A 23214-nucleotide genomic window follows, 5' to 3' on the forward strand; every position below is an offset into this window, starting at 1 on the left:
CTGCAAAGATGAACGATTATCGTTCCAAATTACATTGTGTCGTTTCATTTGATTTTTAAACTGGACTTAAAATCTCGTTCAAAAATGGAACAATGGCGTGCCGATTCTGCAGTGTGTATGTACTCAGGACCGGCAGTGTCCAGAGTAACGATTTCAGCCCATGGTTATGACAGATGTAGAGCACAGATCTGAAGGTAAATCGTGCTAATATGGATAATCAATTCACACAAATGGAAGTTGAATTGAAGCTGGTATAAAATAGTAGAAGGACGCATAAGAGTTAACAAGTTACAGGGCATATATTGACAAATTAAGTTGTTTTTTCTGTTTCTTGGGCAGTGTTGCTCAAGGTATATGAGGAAACATGTCTAAAATATTTTATATAGCGTAACTTGTCTAAATAGAAATGTGCCCTCCATTGTACATGATGGGAAACGGGGAAGTTGTGGTACTAGAAGTCTACACCAGATAAGATGTGGCAAGGTCTACTTGGACATATGCCTGTATCTGGGGGGATGTGGGGTGATATTGAGTGGTCCTGCCATGTGGAGCGATATTACTGGTTAAGGTCTTATATGATGTTCTAATCTACGTATTAATTTGTGGTTTTAGGTCATAAAATGCTTGCAAAGTTAATATGTAATCACCATTGATCTGATTGATTTGAATGGTCGGTGTTGTGCATACAGGAATAAACTGAGCATATTCTGAAGAGATAAAAGAAAGAGAAAAAAAGAAGAAGAAAGAAGGAAGAAAGAAGGAAGAAGGAAGAGGGGTCGCACTAATTGTGGAAGTAAGAACACCCTTAATGCATGAGAATGTATACTTATACAATTTGCTGATGTGCTGTATTCCTTATGTCAAGGGGTGCATCATCATAAACCCATATAATATATATATATATATATATGAAAACAGGGATACTCTGCACTCTCCAAATACATAATTAATGCTATACCGAGTACCTAATCACACAACAATAGGGAAATTACACTGGTTCTATTAGAACAGAACGCAGAGTAATCAACATTACTAAAAGATGTTGTGAGATTAGGACTGTCTAAATTATTTATGTGGACACACAACATTAAGGATCAGATTTAGGCCCATTTTATTACAATGTAAATATTGGATAATCACTACAGTTTTTGTACCACATAATATGGACAGTTACGGGACATTATAAGATAGATACAGTAAGAAGATTTAATGTAACCATTCTGTCTTATGATTAGATACACTTGGGATGAGAACTAGGATAATATGGAGAATAGTTGTAATATTGAATGATTTATGTTTGCACGTTATAAACATAAAAACGTGGAACAAGCATATAAAGGTGTATTTAGATATAATTTGTGGTGATTTATAAATACAGATAACGGAACCTATATCAAGGAAGGAATCAAGCAAACGTAGCTACCCCGGATATATGGGGAGTTATACATTTAGCCTTTGTATCCTGTCAATAAAGGTCAATTATTTAGTATTAGAGACGAATAGGGGCATCCAATAATTTTAATTCTACACTATTATCACCCATAGACTTGTTTGTTATATTTCGTTGTATATTAATGGTGATGTTTTATGGGTATTAATACAAGTTATGTTTTAGAATTTGAGAATTTAATATAATTGAATATGATCATCTAATTGGTAAATAGGAGTAAGCTGTGCATCAATTGCAAATAACCTCTTGGTTATTTATTTTTATATAAACCAACTTGTATTTTAGGTTTATTGATCCATTAATCATCTACTTATATATATGCCCCTATTTAAATAGACCTAGAGGTGTTGATGATGATAAAAATAGGATAATATACACATATGCAATAAAAATACTTAAACGTAAACAATTATACAAAAAAAACCAAAAAACAAAAGCTCCACAAGACAAAATAAAGCAAAAAAAACTACAACGTATGTTAACAAGCTCAAAATAGTTGATTTAGGATTGCCAGGTGCAGACAGAAAAATCAGCTACTTGGGGGTCTATTTACTATAGGGAGAAACATCAGTTCTCAGATGAAAGGTGTTTGCGATGAATACGGACGGGTTTGCCTGGCTCCTCATTGGGAAGCCTATTTAATAAAAGGTGGCGATAGAAGTGAAAAATCATTGATAAATTTATTTAAACAAAGCATTTTTCAAACCAAAGCGCCAACCTATAGTTTTTTTTTTTTGTTTTTTTTTTTAACAAGTGGAACTAGAAACCCAAGTGCGACCTTCCAGTTTCACTGCACAAGCATGATCTAGCAAGCTGGGTCACGTATGCGCTGATCTCTTAACATGGGTCTGGTGAAGCAGAAAGTTAACTCCTGCCGGACAGTATCACTCACCCGCTTCAGCGAGGTTTTAATGATAAATTACAATAAGCATAAATAGAACACTAGTCCTATTGCTGCTTAATAATAAGCAAGCCCAATATTATTGAAAGAAATGGTTATGAGAAAAATATTTATCACATCAAAGCAAAAGAACAAAAAGTCAGCTAAATCTTATGTTAACACAACTGTTACATTTAGATAAAAAAAATAATAAGAAATAGTTTTGTTCTAGTGAAAAGTTTGTGCAGTAAGTAGTGTAATTAGAAGGGACGTTGTATATACAATACCCCAGAATGGCTGGCTCACCTGACTCGTCTGTCTTCTGCTTTGCGGAGCTCCTCATCCCTGTGTAGAACTTGTATGATGAGTTCTCGTTCCGTCTCGGACAGAAAGGACAGGTTGACCACTTCTGTGTTTTGGGTCATGCCGGATCCTCGGGTTGTCTCCCTAAAATGCGGCAAATCCCTCAGTCAGGTAATGACAGCCTTAGGAGGAAAAAAAAAGAAAACTAAGGTTTACAACAGGGCTGTGTTTTTGTGAAGAATGTGATTATATGACTCCAGCCTTGAAGGCTGCATAATGCGTTAAAAAGAAGTCATACAATATATATATATATAATCTACTGGAGTTCTTAAACACATAGCTTGTTACAAGTAGTTACAGCTGCTTCAACATAATGCTGTAAGGATCACACACCTTTATGATATAGTCACACAGCTGGTCTCAGATCCAAATGTCGCTACCTTCAACTCTTATTGATACAATGTCTCCAGTTCATGAGATCCTCACAACACCAATAAATAGAGAAGGCACAATATCAGAACAAAAATATTTAAAGTAATAAACTAGTGTGACAAGTTCCTGTCCTGGGCTGGTGACTCTAATCATCAAACGCCCTGAGGTGCATCATAGACTTTTGGATACAAATTGTCAACAAAGAATAATTTTAATCATTAAATGCATATATCCCTTTCCCAACCACTCCCTCTCCCCTCATGTGCCCCCTTCGATTATATAATGATGGGAGATCCTGATATATCATGATAAACATTAATGGATTATGTGACACTATTGACTTAAGTGGAATTGCGATCACTTCCTAAAGGATTTGTTTTATTTGGTATTTTAGTTTCGAAGTTTCCAATCTAATATGCAGTGTACTTTAATTTTGTTGTCTATTATTTTACCTATTTAATAATTTATGTGATTTATAATCGTGATTAACTGAATTGTTTGTTGCTGCTTGGTGGTGTATTCTAATTTAATCTAAATTTTAGTCTTAGCTGTGGATGTTAGTGTATTTTAATAAAAATTTCTGTTAGGAAATGTGACCTAAAATGTTTATTATGATATATCAGGATCTGTGGTATTATTTATTTTTGTGTTATTTAATAAGGATTGTGCATTATTATTCTTGCGATTTTTTTAAGGTTTAGGTTACTGGTTTTAATCATGCAATAAAGAAAATGTTATTAGATCATCAAATCGATATCACTGAATTCTGTTAGGGTCATACGGGTGACAACAGAGAACACACCCGTACTCCTAGGACACAGCCAAGTAAGTTTGTATAATTATTACATGTACACATATTAATGCTATAACAATTAGTCAATGAGCGCATATTGTACTAATTTGGAATTGTGATGGAGGGATACCCTGGCAGGGGCAAACGCAGGATTTGTACAGGAGGGTCTCCACACCGCGCCGCCAGTGGGCGTGACCAGCATGCATGGGGGCGTGGCTATAATTTTAGACAGTGCTTGGCTGCTCTCCAACTCTTCCTATCCCCATAATATACATGGGCAATGCTGCGTGCACTACTGTTAGGTGCACACAGCTCTCCCTTTTCAAGCAGAGCTGTGTGAAGCGGAAGCAGGGTCCAGCGACCTCAATTATACAGTGCCCCAGGCTTGGAGGGGGGTTTCCAGGCACTCGGTTTGCCTATGCCTTGGATATTACATCACTTGCAAACTGGGATAGAGTGCAGCCCAATACGAAATTTTACTGCTATGGCTCGGAAAACATCTGCCTGGGTCATTAGAGGTCATCTCTTGACCACATCTAAAACAGGTCTCCAATTATTATCTGATCAATATTTTATTGGATTACCATTGGGCTGCGGGAGTTGTTTTGGGGCCGCGGATGCTGTGAGATCAGGTCAATTTCCCGATATCGCTGCCTATTTTCAGAGTATCTTATAATATCTGTTCACAAACATTGGGGTCTGCAAAACACAAAACACACAGAGGACTCTTATAGCTACTAAGGTATTGCTGTATTTTATAGACCAGGGGGTAAATGTATCAAGGTCCGATTTCTGCAAGTATCTTTGCAAGGGAAATTTAAAGCGGCGATGACTTGTCAAGGCAAGTTTGCCTTGACAAGCCATCACTGCTTTAAATTTGCCCTGCAAAGTCACCGATTTCCAGCGACTTGCAGAAATCGGATCTTCATACATTTACCCTCATGTCTGATTCTACTGAACTATCGCTATGCAAGTTACCAAACAGTGACGGGACCACCGTACACAGGAATAGGCTTTATAAAGGTACAGCAAGCAGTGCTATAGAACAGCCCTGGCCAACCTGAGGCTCTCCAGGGGTTGTGAAACTACAAGCCCCAGCATGCATTGCTACAAGATAGCCAGCCGATAGCTGGCATGGCATGCTGGGACTTGTAGTTTCACAAACACCTGGAGAGCCCCAGGTTGACCAGGCCTGCCCTAGAACAAATATAGGTAACCTTGGGGCTCATTAGCTGTTGTGGTACTACAAGTGCCAGCAGGCGCTGCCAACATCTGCCAACATCTGGAACGATTCTGTAAAATCCCAGGGTTCAGGTTGTGATTTGTTTAAAACAAATGCAAGTCTTCAGTCTTTGTGTCGTTGCTATGTATCACGTTTCCATAGTAGCGCTGCTTTGTTGACACTAGAAAGGAGTTGTCGCGTATTGAGCGCAGGGATTTTATCTTCTCACAAACCGTACAACAAATAATTGCAACGGCAGCCGCCTCAATAAGCCAACAAATGTCACATCGATCCTGCCAGTACCTGTTGCTTTCTCCGTCATCCCTTCCCTCTATGTTGGCACTTCTCCCATGCGACAGGGGCATCCAACAGCTCCAATAATTGTATTTGTTTTTTTATTTTCTCTTATATTTGTCTAATGAAATATAGATGGAATAAAGTGCCTCATACATTATAAGCATATTAAAATAGCTCTGTGACATTATACAGGTCACTCACCGCTGAGGTGGATTCTAATACCCTTTATAATGTTACGGGCTACATTATGCCCAATTACTCACGTTTCAGTTTGAAACAAAGCAAGTTGTGGGAATGTATCCTCTAATCCAGGTGTTTTATCGTCCCCGGCAGGAATTCATTCCATCACTTTCATAACTAGTCGCTGCTCTTCAAAGTGCCATTATTATTATTTAGCAAATTCAACGAGGTTACAGGAAAATATTTATTTTTTTCTTTTTATATAAATAGACCCCTCTGTTCAGGAAACACCTCCACCCTCTGTGTAATAATTGCTCCTAGAGGAGGAGGTGTTTCATTGACTTAGCAAAATGATTTATGAGTGGATCAAGCAGAACGTCATAACGTATCGCCCAACTGTACCGATTTCACAGGTTTGTCCAGCGGGTGGGAATGTTGGGGGAAGGGAGGTAAAACTAGATAGTTCAGAAACAAAGAAGAAACTTCAGTCCCATAATGCACTAAATAGATCCAGAAACAGTCTACATAAGATAGGATAAAATACCCTGTCGCTGGGTATCCGGCGTCGATATATTGCCTCTTAATCCTCTGTGGGTCCCCGTCTTACTTCTCCAGGTGGATTCGAGAAAGCTCCTGTGCCCCTATTCATAACCAAACCAAGAGGGTTTTTTATAGTACCTGGAAACCCCCCTCTTAGCCTGGGGCACTGTATATTTGAGGTGGCTGGACCCTGCTCCTGCTTCACACAGCTCTGCTTGAAAAGGGAGAGCTGCGTGCACCTAACAGTAGTACATGCAGCATTGCCCATGTATATTATGGGGATAGGAAGAGTTGGAGAGCAGCCAAGCACTGTCTAAAATTATAGCCACTCCCCTCTGCATGCTGGTCACGCCCACTGGTGGCGTGGTGTGGAAACCCCCCTCTACAAATCCTGTGTTTGCCCCTACCTATTAAGAGTTCCCGTTAGCCAGCGGTGTCAAAGAGTTATAGGCAGAAGGCTCTCTGGAGTTAATTTGCAAATCCTGGTAAGGGTCTGTATCCGCAGTCTGTATTGTCTCCTGTGTAGATGCCGGGGTACAGCGGTGCCGGTCTACTCAGAAGGGATTGCATCAGCGTTCTATATCCCAATCGGTAGTTTCTACTAGTTAAACTTAGCTGTTCTCCTTCTGCAAATGTCAGCAGTACTAACGGGATAGTATCCTAGGGTCGTGCAGTGTTGTATGTCTTTGTAGGAAAAATATAACCTTAAAGAAACTGATATGAATATTAAACCGACGCGTTTCACCCATGTATGTTAACGGGCTTTCTCAGGCAAAATGTGGAAAACGGCTGGGTCAGGTGCTCTATAAAACCAGCTTTTTAATTAATTCAGAAAAGGTGCAATTAACTGTCCATCCAATTGTAGAATATATGCAATAATGACTGACACCTGTTGCAAACGAAACCCTTCTCTCCTAATGAGATAGAGTACAAGTGGCGGTATTAACCATAAAGGAATAGTATAGAAAGTTACTGATGCCGTACAACAGAAATATTACTGTGCACAATATATTTAATCAAAACTAATGTTCATCATAGCAATAGCACCATAAAAAGTTAATTTTTTGTTAATTTCAAATAAAAAAATCTGTAATTTCTCACCCCAGGAATAGTATTGAACTATGTACCTTCGTGCCAGGGGCCCTGGGTATGAAGATAGATATATGACTCTATAATAATCTCTATGTTAATATTTAATAAGAGGCATTGGTTTGACCCATAAGATAGATTTGGCACGGTAAGGACAAACAGCTGACACAATCAATTTGTGATAACAAAATGATTAACCTGACGCCACCTGATCGTCATGAAACGGCAAAGGAGCAAATTCCTGGCGCCAGAAGTCATTCAGTGAATAATAACATAATAAACCATCTAAAACAATGAATTACTACATTCATGAATTATTATTGTAATACGCCCATTCTTCCAGAACATCCAGAAGACTCTGGAATACCGGGTAGGTCTCCTGGACCCTGGGAAAGCAGGTAATTCTACCGCATACTACCCACATCCTGGATAGGAGCCTCTACAACGCGATTCGCTGTAAATCAAAATGACGCATTTCACTACGTCTCCCTGGGATCTCCCGGAAGGAAGGAGTAAAACACTGAAAAGTTTGATATATATCAATTTAGGTTTTTTTTTCCCACCACTTTTCAGGAATCCCTGATTGCTTCCTATCTCAGACTGTGGATACAACACTGTCTGTTCACAAAGAAAGTCCTTCTATCAGTCACCAACAGGACTGCTCTATCCCAAGCTTACTACACGAGTGCCAGGCTTAGGAAGGAGAGTGCTTACAAATCAGTATGGCGGGGACGGGTATTATATAAGTCAGGGGGCCAGAGCCTGACTGACAGCTCAGCAACAAAGAACATATTCAATTGGCCCAAATATTAGTATAGTAGATTGTAATTTGTGTACAATACTACTCCTTTAATGTAAATGCGTTATGTCCTGTATTCAACCCATGTAGGAATGAACAAGAGCAACACGGTGTAGTTACCAATCACGTGCCTAAGTAAGGTTCCCTGATTGTATATGACTGTTCGGTATGACAGCACTATATGAATAAAGGATAATAATATTGTAATACAATTTCCAGGACACTTTGTTGCTGGAAAAAGAAGGTAATGAGCAACTTAACGATACAAACCAGCAACAAATCTATAAAGATTAGAACCGGTCACCTTTTCTGTTTATATAATGATTTAGCATTAATATATGCGTATATTGGTTATCAGCTTTAGCAAACTCCACTCTGGAGGGGAGGTCGTGTGTGTGTGTGTGTGTGTGTGTGTGTGTGTGTGTGTGTGTGTGTGTGTGTGTGTGTGTGTGTGTGTGTGTCAGTATTTTGGCCCTGCCCCCTTGGCTCACGGCAGTGATCGCGTCGTAGCGCTGTGGGGGGTGGAACCAAAATGCAGTGAATAACATCATCAAGCCCCTCATCCTACCCACTTTAATAGCAAGTGGGCAGAATAGTGATAATGACCTACTATACCGGACGGACTCCCCGAAATTCAGAAGTCTCCCGGACATTGCGGGAGAGTAGACAAGTATGTTATAAAATATACTGGGTGCAACAAATGCCTGCAGCTTTAACAAGAACTTTTTATGCATCTTCCATCAGCTGTTTTTCACACGGGTTCTGTCCTTCCCCCATTTCTCTTGTTTTGTTTTTGATTAAAATGGTCACATACAAAACTTTAGGAATGAGGTTAAACCAGTCTATGAAGTACACATTTAACCAGCCCCGATGAATACCGATCGTACAAGTTCAACTTGCGATTAATTCACACCATGTTACCCGATACAGTGGGAAGTAATGCCGTGTAAATCGCTGTATTTACCATCACATACCCCACAACATCGGAGAAGAAAACTCAGGACGGTCTGAACCGATCCCAATCCACCCAGAATTAATAAAATTCAACACACATTAATGAGGCCCCATCTCTTTGGCCTGACAAAAACAGAGCTTTCGGAAACATGAAACCAGGTGAAATTGTTGCAAAGTGAATTTTAGCCATAAGCACAGAAAGGTCTGTATGTAGCAGCAATTTTAAGCTCTACGAACAAAAATAGCATAATACTAAACTCAGAAGTTGTTGTTACTCTGTTAAGTAAGACACAAGCCATTAAATTGCAACAGAAAATTTGGCCAGTGTGGAGGAAAACAGAGATCAATTCAAAACACCACGAAAGTGGCTTTTAGTTTCCTGAAATGAGAACAGATGGGGAATTAGCTCAAATGGTAGAGCGCTCGCTTAGCATGTGAGAGGTAGCGGGATCGATGCCCGCATTCTCCAGTACTTTTAAACTCGTCACAATTTTTAGCAAACACTATTTTTTTTTTAAAATATATTCAATGCTCTATATCACTGTTGCAAGTAACTTTGCTTAAATAGTTACATGTCATTAAAGAATACATTTATGCAGCTTTAGGAATACAATGTTCTATACAGTCTTTTCTCAGGGACACTTGGTTGTATCAGAAAAGGTATTAGCAGGAGGAGAGGGGTTATTATGCCACTTTAAAGGTCACTGTTAAGACCTCAACTTGAGTAATTTGTACAATTACTGGAGACAAATAAAATAGAAAAAGGACGACTAAAATGGTGCATAACAAAGCTTCATGAATTGCATGCGGAAACCACGGAATAATCTCTCGACAGTTGTAGCATGGACAACGTACAGTAGAAGAATTCAAGAATGCAGCAAACATGATTATCGTTAATTAAATAATTATTTAAATGAACAACTTTTTTTATGTTACCACAGATTCCGTAGCGCCTGACATAATAGACCTACATGAAATTAATAAATACATGGATGCGATTAACAGCAAAAACAACCCTAAAAAAAGGGCCGACTAGACGGACCTGTGGGTCCCTTTCTGCCCCCACATTCTAGGGCTCGCGAGACTGACATCTGCAGTTACATTTTACGGATATTTGTGGCTCTGACAAGACAGATGTCTTACACCTGTGGAATGTCAATAAACACGTTCATGCAGTCTGAAAATTACGATTGTGGGTAAATAAACAGGTTGTATATTGCAGAATCACGGGGGCAAACTTTAAAGCAGCCGTAAAGAATGACCAGATGAATCTGGATGTATGTTGTTCATTTGAGAGGATTTTTAAGGTGATATAAATCCTTTATCTCAGTGCTATTCCGTTGGGCACCTTGTGATGTGAACTATGTGCCTGGGAAATCAAGGTCATTTGAAGCTTAAATCTTAAGCTGGGTACACACTACAGAAATTCCGACCAACTTTTTATGCCGAGCGATTTTACATGCGATCGATGGTCCGATCGCTCAGTCCATGGACTGCATACGCACTAGCCTTGTTTAGGACGATAAAGGGAAGAGCGGACGTCCCTTTAGCGACTTTTTACAGCCATGTTGTCGTGAGCAATGACTTATTTCATACTCACTGTTGTGGATCGGTCGGAAGTTTATACACACTACACAGCGGAAACGAGATTGGAACAAAAATATTAAACGGTACGACCAACCACATGAGGCGACAATCGTCCATTTGGGCAGACTTTCGACCATCGTGTCACTGCACACACTGACCCGACTTTTGAACGAGAGGTCGTATGTCGGCTGATTTAGCCGATTATTGGATGAAAACTGTGTAGTGTGTACCCAGCTTTACAGGCCAAACAGATATATTGAACAGCCACCAGGGGTATTAGTTTAACTTATGCTGCCCGTCCCGATCATCCACGAAAGTGGAACTTGCTAATTTTTTATACAAAATTTTGCACATCTTAGAAATAGTCTGTTCCGTCACAAAACACTATCGACACCCAATTGTGACTGTATGCATTCTGGGGTATATCTGGGCTCTCAAACAAATAGATGCAAGCATATCTTCCAGCTGTCCCGATTTCAGTGGGACCATCCATATTGGTGGTCCGACAAAAGGGCGGAGCTTACATAGAAGTGGGTGGAGCTTTGACTAAAACCAAGTGTTTTGAGTGGATCTGGGGCGGGCTCTGGGAAGAATGGTGGGCGTGGCTTGTTTTGTCCCCATTTAGGATGTATCAATGTTGGGAGGTAAAGGGTTAAATGACCCCAAACCATCAATGCTGCAACAAAAAGAAAAAAAATAATTATAAAATGTAAGTAAAACATAAAAATATATAAATTACCTGAAACAATTGAACAACTTTATAGTTCGGTGCATTTTATATACTATTAATAATTGTTCTGGACTCAAAAACACATTTTTGTGACCGCTGTATTGACATCAATAGATTTACTCCATCTGCCAAGAATTTTAAAGCATTTCACATCCTTATGATAATGATCGGTTTATGAATTAGTTCATGCGGAGTCCGTCACAGACGAGTAAACATCACTTTTCTGGTCATTATATGTTGGTATGTAACCACTTTGCTGTTGTTGAGGCTCTGGAACCACAGACAAGAAGTCTCCCCCATCACACTGTATCATAGAGCAACGGGTGGAGAGGAGGATTTAAATATCTGGGATTAGATGGTTTTTTGTCTCTGTGTTTTTGATTTGTTTTGCCATCTATTGTGCACTTATTACTGTTTTACAGATAATCCCCCAGAGCCGTTGAGTAAGGGACATTAGCAGCACGTTGCTTAACTAAGAAAGAGCAGTCAAGAAAAAAAAATGTAGATAAGTAGTTTACTGCAAATTAGCCACCGTAAGCGTCATCTTTTCCGGAAACCTTATGTAACCTTAAGGTGTTCGGTGAAACACTGGCGTTACTTATCAAACGCTATACGTGTGCAGAACGCATTGTTATAGTAGTGCTCTGGGGTATGTAAAAGTCATTGAATAACGGCAGTGTGTTACCTAACGGACACAAATCAGATGAGCAGAATGGATTTCCTTTCCTGTATGTGATCGCTCTCAACTAGAAGGGCTGTGATGTCCCAGTGAAGCAGTCAGTTCAATAGCGCACTGCTCTGACCGCCATCATCACGTCCTCCGTCTACCCCACAATGCCGTGTGACTGGCATGCTAGAGCACCAACTACACAGGTTCAGATAGAAACGGAAGTACCCATCCGAGCAGTACGTCTCCCGTCCCGATACGCTGGGCTGAGCTCTCCATTGGGAGACAGCAGTAAATACAGCTTCAAAATTGAAACAACAATAGGCAGCGATTAATATTTTTTATTATTACCATTTATTTATATAGCGCCACTGATTCCGCAGCGCTGTAGAGAGAACTCATTCACTCACATCAGTCCCTGTCCCATTGGGGCTTACAGTCTAAATTCCCTAACACACACAGACAGAGAGACTAGGGTCAATTTTGATAGCAGCCATTTAACCTACCAGTATGTTTTTGGAGTGTGGGAGGAAACCGGAGCACCCGGAGGAAACACACGCAAACATACAAACTCCTCACAGATAAGGCCATGGTTGGGAATTGAACTCATGACCCCAGTGCTGTAAGGCAGAAGTGCTAACCACTGAGCCACCATGCAGCAATAGAAACTCATCAATTTATCAGAGTCTTGATGAATCGTAATTGCCAACTTATTTTGTAACCCATCTGGGAGATCCCAAAGGGTAGGTGAAGTATAAGTACGGAGGGGGGGCGGCAGGGCATTGTGAGTAGCGCCATAGGCAACAAACCTTTTGATGGAGGCCCCCATCCCATCCACTTCACTGCAGGAGATCAAACCGGAATTTTGGAGTCTCCTGGAATTCTGGGAGACCGGTCAAGCATGTAATAAATAGACCCAAGAATGACTGTGCTCATCGTAATGTCTGTGCTGATATGTACACATCATGTGACCTCTAGTACTAGGGAGGCCGGTAATCTTTATGTCTGACCTATAATATCTCCGAGGATGAATAGTGTATGAGTATAACTCACACAGCAAGGTCAGCAAGTACAAAGCAACTACAGCCAAACCAAAAACTTATTGCAATATCCTTTGTCGGTAGATACTCGTCTGGGAGGACCAGACACCATTATAGAACATGTAGTAAATATTGTACAATATTTTTATAGTTTTTTTCACTATTTGTTTCCCTTTTCAGTTTGGGGTGGGGAAGGGATCTGTAACCTACTTCCAATATACACCCTAGGCTGTATAAAACACATGGACTTACCAACTTTTCCTAGTTGGCCTCAGGACAATCCTGGGGGAGGTGGGCGTGCGGGGGCGGGGCTTGATGAATAGCGTTATTTTGGCCCCGCCCCATAAATGATTGTCACAATTTTGCCCAATTACAGCAGGAGCGGGGCTAAGATGACAATATTTGCATCATTAAGCCCCACCTCTTATCTATTGTGGGGGCGAGAACCGGGAGGTTGCCCTGCTCACCCGGGAGCCCAGGAGGTCTCCTAGAAATGCGTGAGTCTCCCAGACATTCCAGGAGAGAAGGCAACTGTGTGTTAAAGAAAAGCAGCTAATGAATCTCTAGAGACTAAAGTGTCTTTTACATTTCTGTCTCCATTACTGAAGCCATGTTGTCTTACCTGTCAGTCTTTGATTAAATCTTGGTCTCCATGAAAATGGCCACCTCCATAGGCATCAATACATGGACATAAGACACAATTTCTGAACTGTGTCATCATGCCACAGATGGCGAAGCCAACCACGTCTTGTACTGGCTCAGCATCAGGGAGAATGCCAGACTCTTCAGGGAGTGCGGGAGATCACCCCTATTTCAGGGAGTCTCCCTGACATTCCGGGAGAGTTGGCAAGTATGATAAAACATCACTGCAATAAGTAACGATTAAAGTGGCTTTGAATAGAACTGTAGCTTTGGATTCGGGTTTCTCTCATTAACTCTCGGCCTGAGGAATAATTACATTTGAACCTTTGTGCTGAAGGTCACACATGACTAACCTCTAAACTGCAACCTATTCACATTACAATGTAAAGGAACCAGGACAGCTGGAAGTGAGGAGGAGGATGAATGACTTAAGAAGAGGCGGATTTAAGTTCCTTACATACATTTGTGTTGACGCTTCGGGCTACACAGGAGAGGTGAGGTGTGGTGTGTTTAAACGGAGACCTGCTAACTGGTTTGGTGACAGCCCGATACATTGTTACAGCTACAATCATTGTTTTGGTCGTACCCTAAAAAGGTTCCCCTAAGACTATTAAGTAATTACAGGACATTGGCTCTCACATTGGTTTATTGCAACTTTTTAATCTTCTTCACTTTCGTTTGTGTGTAGGAAGAACAAGTAACAATATCTACACATGAAATTACAAAGAAAGCGAGATTGTGCGTTTGTTTACTATGCACTTTGTTTACTTGCTTTGTGTCGGGAAGCCACAAGATGTGCGCTAACTAAATTATTACCTCGGAGTAAATGTTTACTTTTTGAGATCACATTAATACACCACACACACGCATCATTGTATATGTATGATTTATGTACAAACACTTCCAACACGTAATTCATTCACGCACATAGTTTTAAGTCCAATCATTTTCATTCAGTTTATAATCAAAACACGAATGATTATTTTATAAAAATGTAAATTTTCAATGCTCATTAGAAAGGCATTTAGAGGGCGTACGTATTGTAGGAAAGTTGTACGATCAAAGTTATTGTACATATACGTCATATAAATTCCGGGTACTTTTTAATTATACCTGCGCACTCCGCACTGGTAACCACCTCTCACTCCCGCCTACAAGACTTCTCCCGTGCTGTTCCCACTTATGGAATTCCCTACCACGCTCAATCAGACTTTCCCACAGCCTTCAAATCTTTAGACGCTCTCTGATACCCCATCTCTGTTTTAGAGGTGACCTTATCCCTGATGATACCATTTACACTAATGCACCCTCACAACTATCCCAATCTCCACTCTGAGCCACACTCGCTCCTCTTGTTTCAGCTGTGGCCTCTCCCACTTAGAATGTAAGCTCTCTAATGAGCAGGGTCCTTCATACCCTTTGTTTTCATGTCTACCTTGTATGTCCTATTTTATGTATGTCCTGTCTTTCCTACTGTACGGCGCTCCGGAGCACTGTGGTGCCTTAAAAATCTACAATAATAATAATAATAATAATAATAATAATGCACTACTTAACATGGAGAATGAGCTGTGAAGGATCCTGCCTAGCGTCCTGCGCTGCCCTCCGGTATTGTTTAATTCCGCACTCGCGGATAACTGAATCCCTGGAATGACAGGTGGGCGGAGTTCATGTAACAGCGGTTTCTCTGTTCCAAATCCGAGCTTATTGAATTTTATTTTTCCTCCTATTTCAATACGATTATCAATTGATTCAGCCACCTAAATGTGACCATTGGGAAGAATGTCACTCTCACATGTCCACAGCTTAACGATCTGATTGTAACTAGAGATGTTCACTCAACCCCATGAACTGGTTTTGGTTTTGGATCTGGATTAGCTTCATGTTTTGGTATTGGCAAAACCGCCATCGTGGGTTTTGGTTTTGGTTTTAGATATTTTTTTAAAAAAACTAAAATATGCTAAAATCACATAATTTAGCTCTTTTTTTGTTCCTACATTATTATTATTAACCTCAATAACATTAATTTCAAGTCATTTGCAGTCAATTTAGACCACCTCAAAAGGTCACAATATTATTTTCATACACTTTCGGACAAAGACTGCAGCGACCTGGCTGGATGGTAAGCGACAGAGCAATGACACAAACACACGGCAGTTCCTAGCACATCTAGGACACATTAGCACACAGCAGTGGCAGAAAAGATAAATGGGGGTCCGCCCTTAATGGGGGTCCGCCCTGTCTCCCACCCATCGTTATGTTGGATCTTAAAAAGGAATTAAAAACTTGCAAGATCCAACGACGTCACAATGACATTTTGCCTCGTTTTCAATTCCGAGGGCGCGCGACAGTACCGAGCTCGTACTCGGATCTGCTAAGTTCGAGTGTGCTCGGTTCTCGGGGAACTGAACCTGAGGATCTCTAGTATTTATAGGGATTTGCTGGGGAAAATTGTGATACAGATACGACATTATTAATACAGTAAGCAAAATCACAAATCCATGAAAACAGTTACAACCTGATGCCATGGAGGCTTTCATCCTGCTGAAGTGGGCAGGTTGCGGGAGAATTGCCTGCTCTCCCTGGTGTCTCCCAGAGTCTCCCGAACATTCCCGGGAGAGTGGGCAAGTATGACCCAAGTAGCATAAATGAATGTCAGTAAAACTGTGGGGACTCACACAGAATATAGAAAAAGTCATGAAAAGGACATACGAGTAAGACGGACAATAGACAGACATGAAACAATAGGGGGAGTTGGCCCTGTCACTGAGAGCTTACACTGTAGAAGGACGGGATAAGCAGCCATAGAAAATCACCCCAATATCATAACTAGGCCGCATATAGTTCATACTTACCAACTCCCGGAAACTTGTTTCCGGGAGAGGGGGCGTGACTGGAGGGCGGGAGGGGGCCCCGCCCCCTGCAAAACGTAATTCACATCGCGGGGGGCGAGGCCAAAATGACGCAATTGGCCTCGTCCCGCCCCCTCCCACCCTCCAAAATGGCGTGATTCACCGAGAATCGCGTCATTTTCTCTGTGAGATTGGGATGCAGGAGAAATGCCAGCTTGCCCGGGAGACTGACCCGAATTTCGGGAGTCTCCCGGACTTTCCAGTAGAGTTGGCATGTATAATATAGTTAAATATTTCATATTTAAGGTAAAACAGAAAACAAACAAAAACAAACAGAGGTCATAACAGAATTACTACATACTTGCCAACTTATGGCAAGTAAGATCCGGGAGCCTGCCGGGGAAGGTGGGCGTGCAGGAGGCGGAGCTCCGAAAATCACGGCATTTTGGAATCGCTGCATTTTGGACCGAATTCTGTCCACTTCACTAGGAAGTGGGCAGATCCGGGAGATTGCCACACTCTCCCGGGAGTCCGTGAGACTCCCGCATTTTGTACAGGAACTTTACACATGGACAATACTGTTCTAGCAGAGATAAAGTTGCACAGCTGACTGAATAAATACCAAATAAACATCACACAGGAAAGAATCTCGTTCTGCCAAAGTTATTTCCCTGTATTGTCTCCTGGGAACTGATCATGAAAACACTGTCATTGTTTAGTGTGGTTGTGTTGTAGCAGATTATGTTTGAGTATTATTTTACAGTGTTGATGTGAACATTTTGCCTGTGGGGGGTTTATTCAGTTATTCACAAGTCTGGCTATGTTTTTGTCAAAATACATAGATCAAGATGGCGTTTGCAGAGGAGTGCAGGTTAAAACAAAAGCATTGTGCGCACCAACAGCGCTTCATAAATTAGCAAACCGCTCTGAAGGTGCCGCAGAAATTGCGACTGGCGATCTTGACTCGTCTAACGTTCGCCCAAATGCTGGAAAGCACACACCTTAACCAGAGCCGATTCAACACACGCCCTACCAGTCGGTTATCCGATGCCGCAGCATCTGGGGGCGGCCTACCCCCCGGCCCTAATAGCAGCCTGACCGAGCGGCCCGGGGGGGCGATGCCCCCCGGGCCAGCCCGCCACTGAGCAAGAAAAACTACTGTGGAGAGATGACGTGTTCGTCTATAAAGTTATGTTGTCATGGATAGTAATTTACTCATTATCAGAGGATGACCTGGTGTCAGTATTTCCATCATTTGTGTTTGCCACCTCATTACCTGCCTCAGTCTGTCAATCCTTCCTGTGTCCGGGCCGGGTGAGGTTTCCGCGTTGAGTCAAATTGAGCTGCAGGCTCCATTCCTGATGCTACACTTCTTTCATCTTTATCACAACTGCATGTGTGGGGACTTCCGTTTCTCCTTCACTTATCCATATACACCGGGATGAGAGAGACTGAGCTACAACTGGACGGTTGTCCTCCCTCCCAGGGGCAAATGCAGGATTTAGAGAGGGAGGGTTTCTACACCACACCACCAGTGGGCGTAGCTATAATTGTAGACAGTACTTGGCTGCTCTCCAACTTTTCCTATCCCCATAATATACACGGGCAATGCTGCGTGCACTACTGTTAGGTAGCCGTGTGAAGCGGGGACAGGGTCCAGCCATCTCAATTATACAGTGCCCCAGGCTTTGAGTGGGGTTTCCAGGCACTAGTAAACCCCGCTTCCCCCGTGTAGCACTTCAATGGGTTCCACCATTGGACCACCACTGCAACCTCAACTGAGCAGGTTGAGGGGAATTAAATTGTGCACAAAGCCCTGTCAAAGCCTCTTGTGTGCACTACCAGGTATTATAATACTGTCTGTAATATCCCAAAGAGCCGCATCACACATGGCTTCAATTGGACTTCACACACAATTTAATTCCCTGTGACCCCCCCCCCCCCCCCCCATATGTGACAGTTGGGAGAAGAGAGGAGATGTCAGCACAGAGGGAAGAACGGAGTAGAATATTCAACCCGCCCAGGTTGGAGGTGTTCAGTGAACATGGCATCTAATTGGACAGGAGCGGCAGCCAATCATAGCAGGTGCTACATTTAATCCTCACATACAATCCTAGCAGTCTTATTACAGATTCCAAGAGCTGACTGCTCAACCCCGTCAGCCAAGTAAAAGCAACTGTGGGGACTTCTGACATGACAACCCCAAAGTTCTACATGATGGGTCCAAAGCAGCGAGGGCCCGACTGATAGTGAGCCACTGCTGTAAGGAAATCCTTAAAACATGACCTGTTGGCGGTTGTGAATTCCTTTTTGTTTCCAGTGGGTATAACAATATCTAAAATGACTGATACAAATGTTCATTCCCATTTGAACATAATTAGGTAATCCCTAAATTCTGGTAAGCGGCCCTTAAAGACCAGTTTACTACATTTACTAATTCCAGTGTTGTCCAACTTGTTTGTTCCAACATCTGATGTATTTTCTTGTCAAAACAACAACAAACATTCCTACTGAGCTACGCAAAGAAACTTATAAAAAAAAAAAATCATCTGATATGTCAATCAACAAATATTACAAATGAAACAAGACAAAAACAGTTTATATAATTAACATATTTGTTTTAAAACGCATTACGAAATAGAACTATCCAGACACCAACAATGCATCATCAAAACATTCCTTTTATGCACTTTGTTTTTTTTTAGATAAGACTTACTGCCCTCAAGCAATATGGCTGCTACAGTAGGCTTACCAGACAGTCATGTGACTGCACACATATGAGTTACCTCTGCTGTAATGTGTGCGGTTATGTGTCCAGAGGGACATGGCTGTTCTGGTTATCCTACTTTAAAAACAAAAATGGAGTAGACTTTTAGGGCTAGATTTACTAAACTGCGGGTTTGGAAAAGTGGAGATGTTGCCTATAGCAACCAATCAGATTCTAGCTTTCATTTATTTAGTGCATTCTACAAAATGACAGCTAGAATCTGATTGGTTGCTATAGGCAACATCTCCACTTTTTCAAACCCACAGTTTAGTAAATATACGACTTTAGACTATGTAGATTTTCTAATATAGTGTTGAATAGACTTTGAGTTCGTTCACACCTGGCTGCTGTCACTGCGCTTTTCAGCAGCTAACGAACGCCTTAAAATCACATTAAAAAATAAGATGAAAGGTTTTCTTAAGGGCTCATATCCACCATGGTGTCCTCAGGGGCCCATTTATCATCAATAGCATATTTCCCCTATTAATGTAGCCAGGCCGCCGACATTTAATATTGTGTTTGTACGAATATTTTTCATTATGGATGCTAGGCGTTCCCGGGGCTGGCTGGCCACATGGGGCAGCCCCTGGTCTAAAGAGGGCGGCCCCGAAAATCACTATACAGACAGACAGCCTGACAGGAAATCCAAAGCTTGTTCGCTCCCTGTCAGTACAGCCGCGGTAATCTGGTCTCACAAGATTATCACGAGACTGGTCTAAGGAATACTTGCCGACTTTTTGATGTTTCACTCCGGGATGGGAGATGGGTAGTATGGACGGAGGGGCATGGCTTAGCAAACGGCATAATTCCGGGGCCAAAATGACGCGATTCCCTGAGAATCTCGTCATGGTAGCTCTGGAGGATGACCTACTCACCTGGGAGTCCTGGAGACCTACCTAGAATTCGGGAGTCTCCCGGACATTCTGGGAGAGTTGGCAAGTATGATCTAAGTACTCTCTAATCTAACACTGACAGGCAGCTAACAGCAGATGTATGTTCTGCCAGGCTGAACAGGAAAACTACTGTGACTGAGGTAAGCGAGTCTGGGGGGTGATAGCGGCTATCGGATTAAGGAAAATGGCTGCAGAGGGGGTGGTAATGAAAATGGCTGTGGGGGGGGGTGGTAATGAAACTAGCTGCATGGGGGGAGGGGTGGTAATGAAAATGGCTGAAAGGGTATTTTAAAACTAGAGCAGTTTTGGGGGGGGGGGGAAAGAGACAGGCTCTCTGTATTGTGTGGCAGTTATACGAATGCTCTCTGTGGTCTCTGCGATCACTAGAATGTTACATACTAGTCAGATGGGGCTGGTAGATGTTTGTATCTGATTATATTTCTGACCAATGTTATATATTGCCTATACTGCCTGTGCTATGGGGTAGTTTTATCTGACCATAATGTAGGGTTGTGTTTGAATAAAAGAGACTAATCATTCAGGGTTTGTTAACATTCTGCATTTTAATACAATTTTTGCATATTTGCAAAACAGGACCCCGACTTTTCAGATGCCAACTTGCCAACTATAGGACAACAGATCTGCAAGAACAGGGAAGAGGGAATGCACAACCTGTAACTTTGAATGCTGGAGAATACTCCTGTATATTCCTATATATTAGCAGAGGGGGGGGGGGGGGGGGCACTACAGGTGTATTAGCCTAGGGAGGGCAGAAGGGAGGGAAGGTACGCCCAGCCTGGGGAGGGATCTCTGGTGGTGCTTTAGCCAGAAGACCTGCTCAGAGCCGTGACTTAGAATTCTAGCGCCTGGGGTGAGAAAGACAAATGCCGCCCCCCCTAGCCCTCAATTTTAGCCAAATGAACCTAAAATATTCCTAAATTGCGGCCCATTTCAGATTTGCGCCTGGGCGGTCACCCCTGTCGCACAGCCCTAGTTACGGCTCTGGACCTGCTAGCGCCATCCTTAGATAGCATCAGCTTTTAGCGGCACCAGAAAAGTTAAGCTTGATAAATGGGTCCTCTTCGCAGTCCCCAATGAGAATAATGGGGACTGCAGTATTCTATGGTAGTTTGACTAATGCAGGAGACATCTCTGATATCTTCTGAGCTAGGCTGACAATAAATAGCCCCAATACTTAGATTTGCCTAAACCATCCTAAAGCAGCAGCTTCCACATTGTTGAAGGCTTGACAAATAGGCCCCTAAAACTTTAAACCATACTTACCTACTTTTGCGAAGTTATTTCCGTGAGAGGGGCGTGACTGGAGGGCGGGAGGAGGCGGGTCACAGCCAAATGCATCATTTTGGCCCCACCCCCGCAACGGGAATGCCGTTATTTCTCGGGTGGCGGGGCCAAAATGCGAATCACGTTATTTTTGGAAGCCAGTAACGGGCTGCAAGAGATTTGCCAGCTCTCCCGGGAGTCTGCGATTCCGACCTGAAATGCGGGAGTCTCACGGACATTCGGGGAGAGTTGGCAAGTATGTTTTAAACACATCAATAAAATGTAAGAATGTGGCACAAACTACTTCTCATGCGTTAAAGCGCGAGACCAGCCCAAGAGATTTTATTGGTAAAAGCGCAATGCATGAAAACCGCATTAAAAACCTGCTACTTTTCAAGGCATGTGTGTATATCTCTCCGACCGGTTATATGCCTTGAATGTTTTACATTGTTTATGATAAGTTACAACCCAAATAAATGAAACAGATTAGTACTAAACTACCAGAACACACAATAATCAACATGTAACGAAAATAACTCTGTTTGTACTAGGTAACACTGAGCAGGAAGTGTAGGTAGAATGAACCCATGTGTGTCATTTCAGGAAAAACACCCAGCCAAAACGTTCACACCCTTCCTAACTGAACGCTCATCACTCACAAAGAGCAGCAATGCCCCATATAGCTCAGAAACTGGGGAAAAGAAATAGATTGTGTTGTAGAAACAACAAAAACACAAAACATATAAACAATACCAGAAAGAAAAATATAACGCAAAGAATGTTTTATCTGACTTGTAGATGTCAGGTACAGTAGACGTAATCACAGCCAATCTATAACTGCATTTAGCTCAGCCTTTTTTGTATTTAAAAGTAGCAACGGCCGCTAAGGGGTGGGAACCGAGGCTGCTTGACCTTACCATGGAAAATCCAGTTAAACAAGTTATATAGCAAAGCCCTGTGGCTCCGCATCTGATGTGAAACTGCACTCTTGACATCCAAGGGCTTAAAAGGATTGCTGGGACTTGTAGTTCATCAGCAGATGGAGAGCCACAGGTTGTACAAAGACATTTCACAGACACACATCAGAACTCATTCAGTTAATGACAGCTCTAAACCCATCACATAACAGCAGAAACAGGAGGTCTGGCTGGGGAGCTTTACTGTATAATCCCAGTCTGCAATGAGCATTCACTTCATCTCTCTCTGCAAATCTTTTTCAGATAAATAATGTTCACCCGCTCAATGCACAAGAACTGTAAATATTCATCAGAGTTGGTGCAAGGTCTTACTACAACACTGTGGGTTATGTGTTGCTTGATATACACAAAGGAGAGTTAGTATGCCCAGGATTAAGGATGGCTGCTCTCCCTTAGGGAGGGAGAACCAAGCACATTAGCAGGTAATAGGTGCAGGTGTCTGCATCCCATGTTACATTAAGGTGACACCTGTTATGTGGCAATCAGGGGGCTGGGACTTACCTGCTCTTGGTGGAAGGAGTCAGGCTACAGTGTGGAGGGTATTATCCAGGTTCCTGTCTCCACAAGGCGGAAAAGGGAGAGTGACAGAGAGAGAGATCACAAACTTTCACAGGAGCAGCTGCAGCAGGAACAGGGGAGAGGCAGAGGACTCTTAAAGGGCCCGCGCTCAGAAATGAAGGGAACACACAGACAGACTCATGTTACAGGTTAAACAGTCAAGAGAGACCATGAAGCAAACATCTCAAAAATGGCTAAAGGGGAAATAAAAAGCTTTAAATTAAGCCAAAGTCAGTTGTTTCATTTTTATCTCTAGTTTCTTATATTAAATAATTTCC

At 42.0% G+C, this 23214-nt stretch overlaps 1 protein-coding gene across 2 annotated transcripts in view; it reads right to left on the minus strand.

The window, feature by feature from the left end:
* SYTL4 (synaptotagmin like 4) overlaps positions 1 to 22981 on the minus strand; it is a 46249-nt gene extending 23268 nt beyond the window's left edge. The window contains exons 1-2 of one of the 2 annotated variants that reach the window (XM_075186358.1): positions 22880 to 22981; positions 2637 to 2815 (exon numbers count right to left, since the gene is read on the minus strand). In XM_075186358.1, the coding sequence (XP_075042459.1) occupies positions 2637 to 2755 (119 nt within the window). In that variant the 5' untranslated portion in view covers positions 2756 to 2815; positions 22880 to 22981. Of the gene's footprint in view, positions 1 to 2636; positions 2816 to 3026; positions 3117 to 22879 lie in introns of those variants that run through there. The other variant, XM_075186359.1, reaches the window with a different exon arrangement.
* Between the last annotated feature and the right edge of the window lie 233 nt (positions 22982 to 23214).

This window comes from Mixophyes fleayi, chromosome 9 (assembly GCF_038048845.1).
Source record: "Mixophyes fleayi isolate aMixFle1 chromosome 9, aMixFle1.hap1, whole genome shotgun sequence".
NCBI classification, from domain to species: domain Eukaryota; kingdom Metazoa; phylum Chordata; class Amphibia; order Anura; family Limnodynastidae; genus Mixophyes; species Mixophyes fleayi.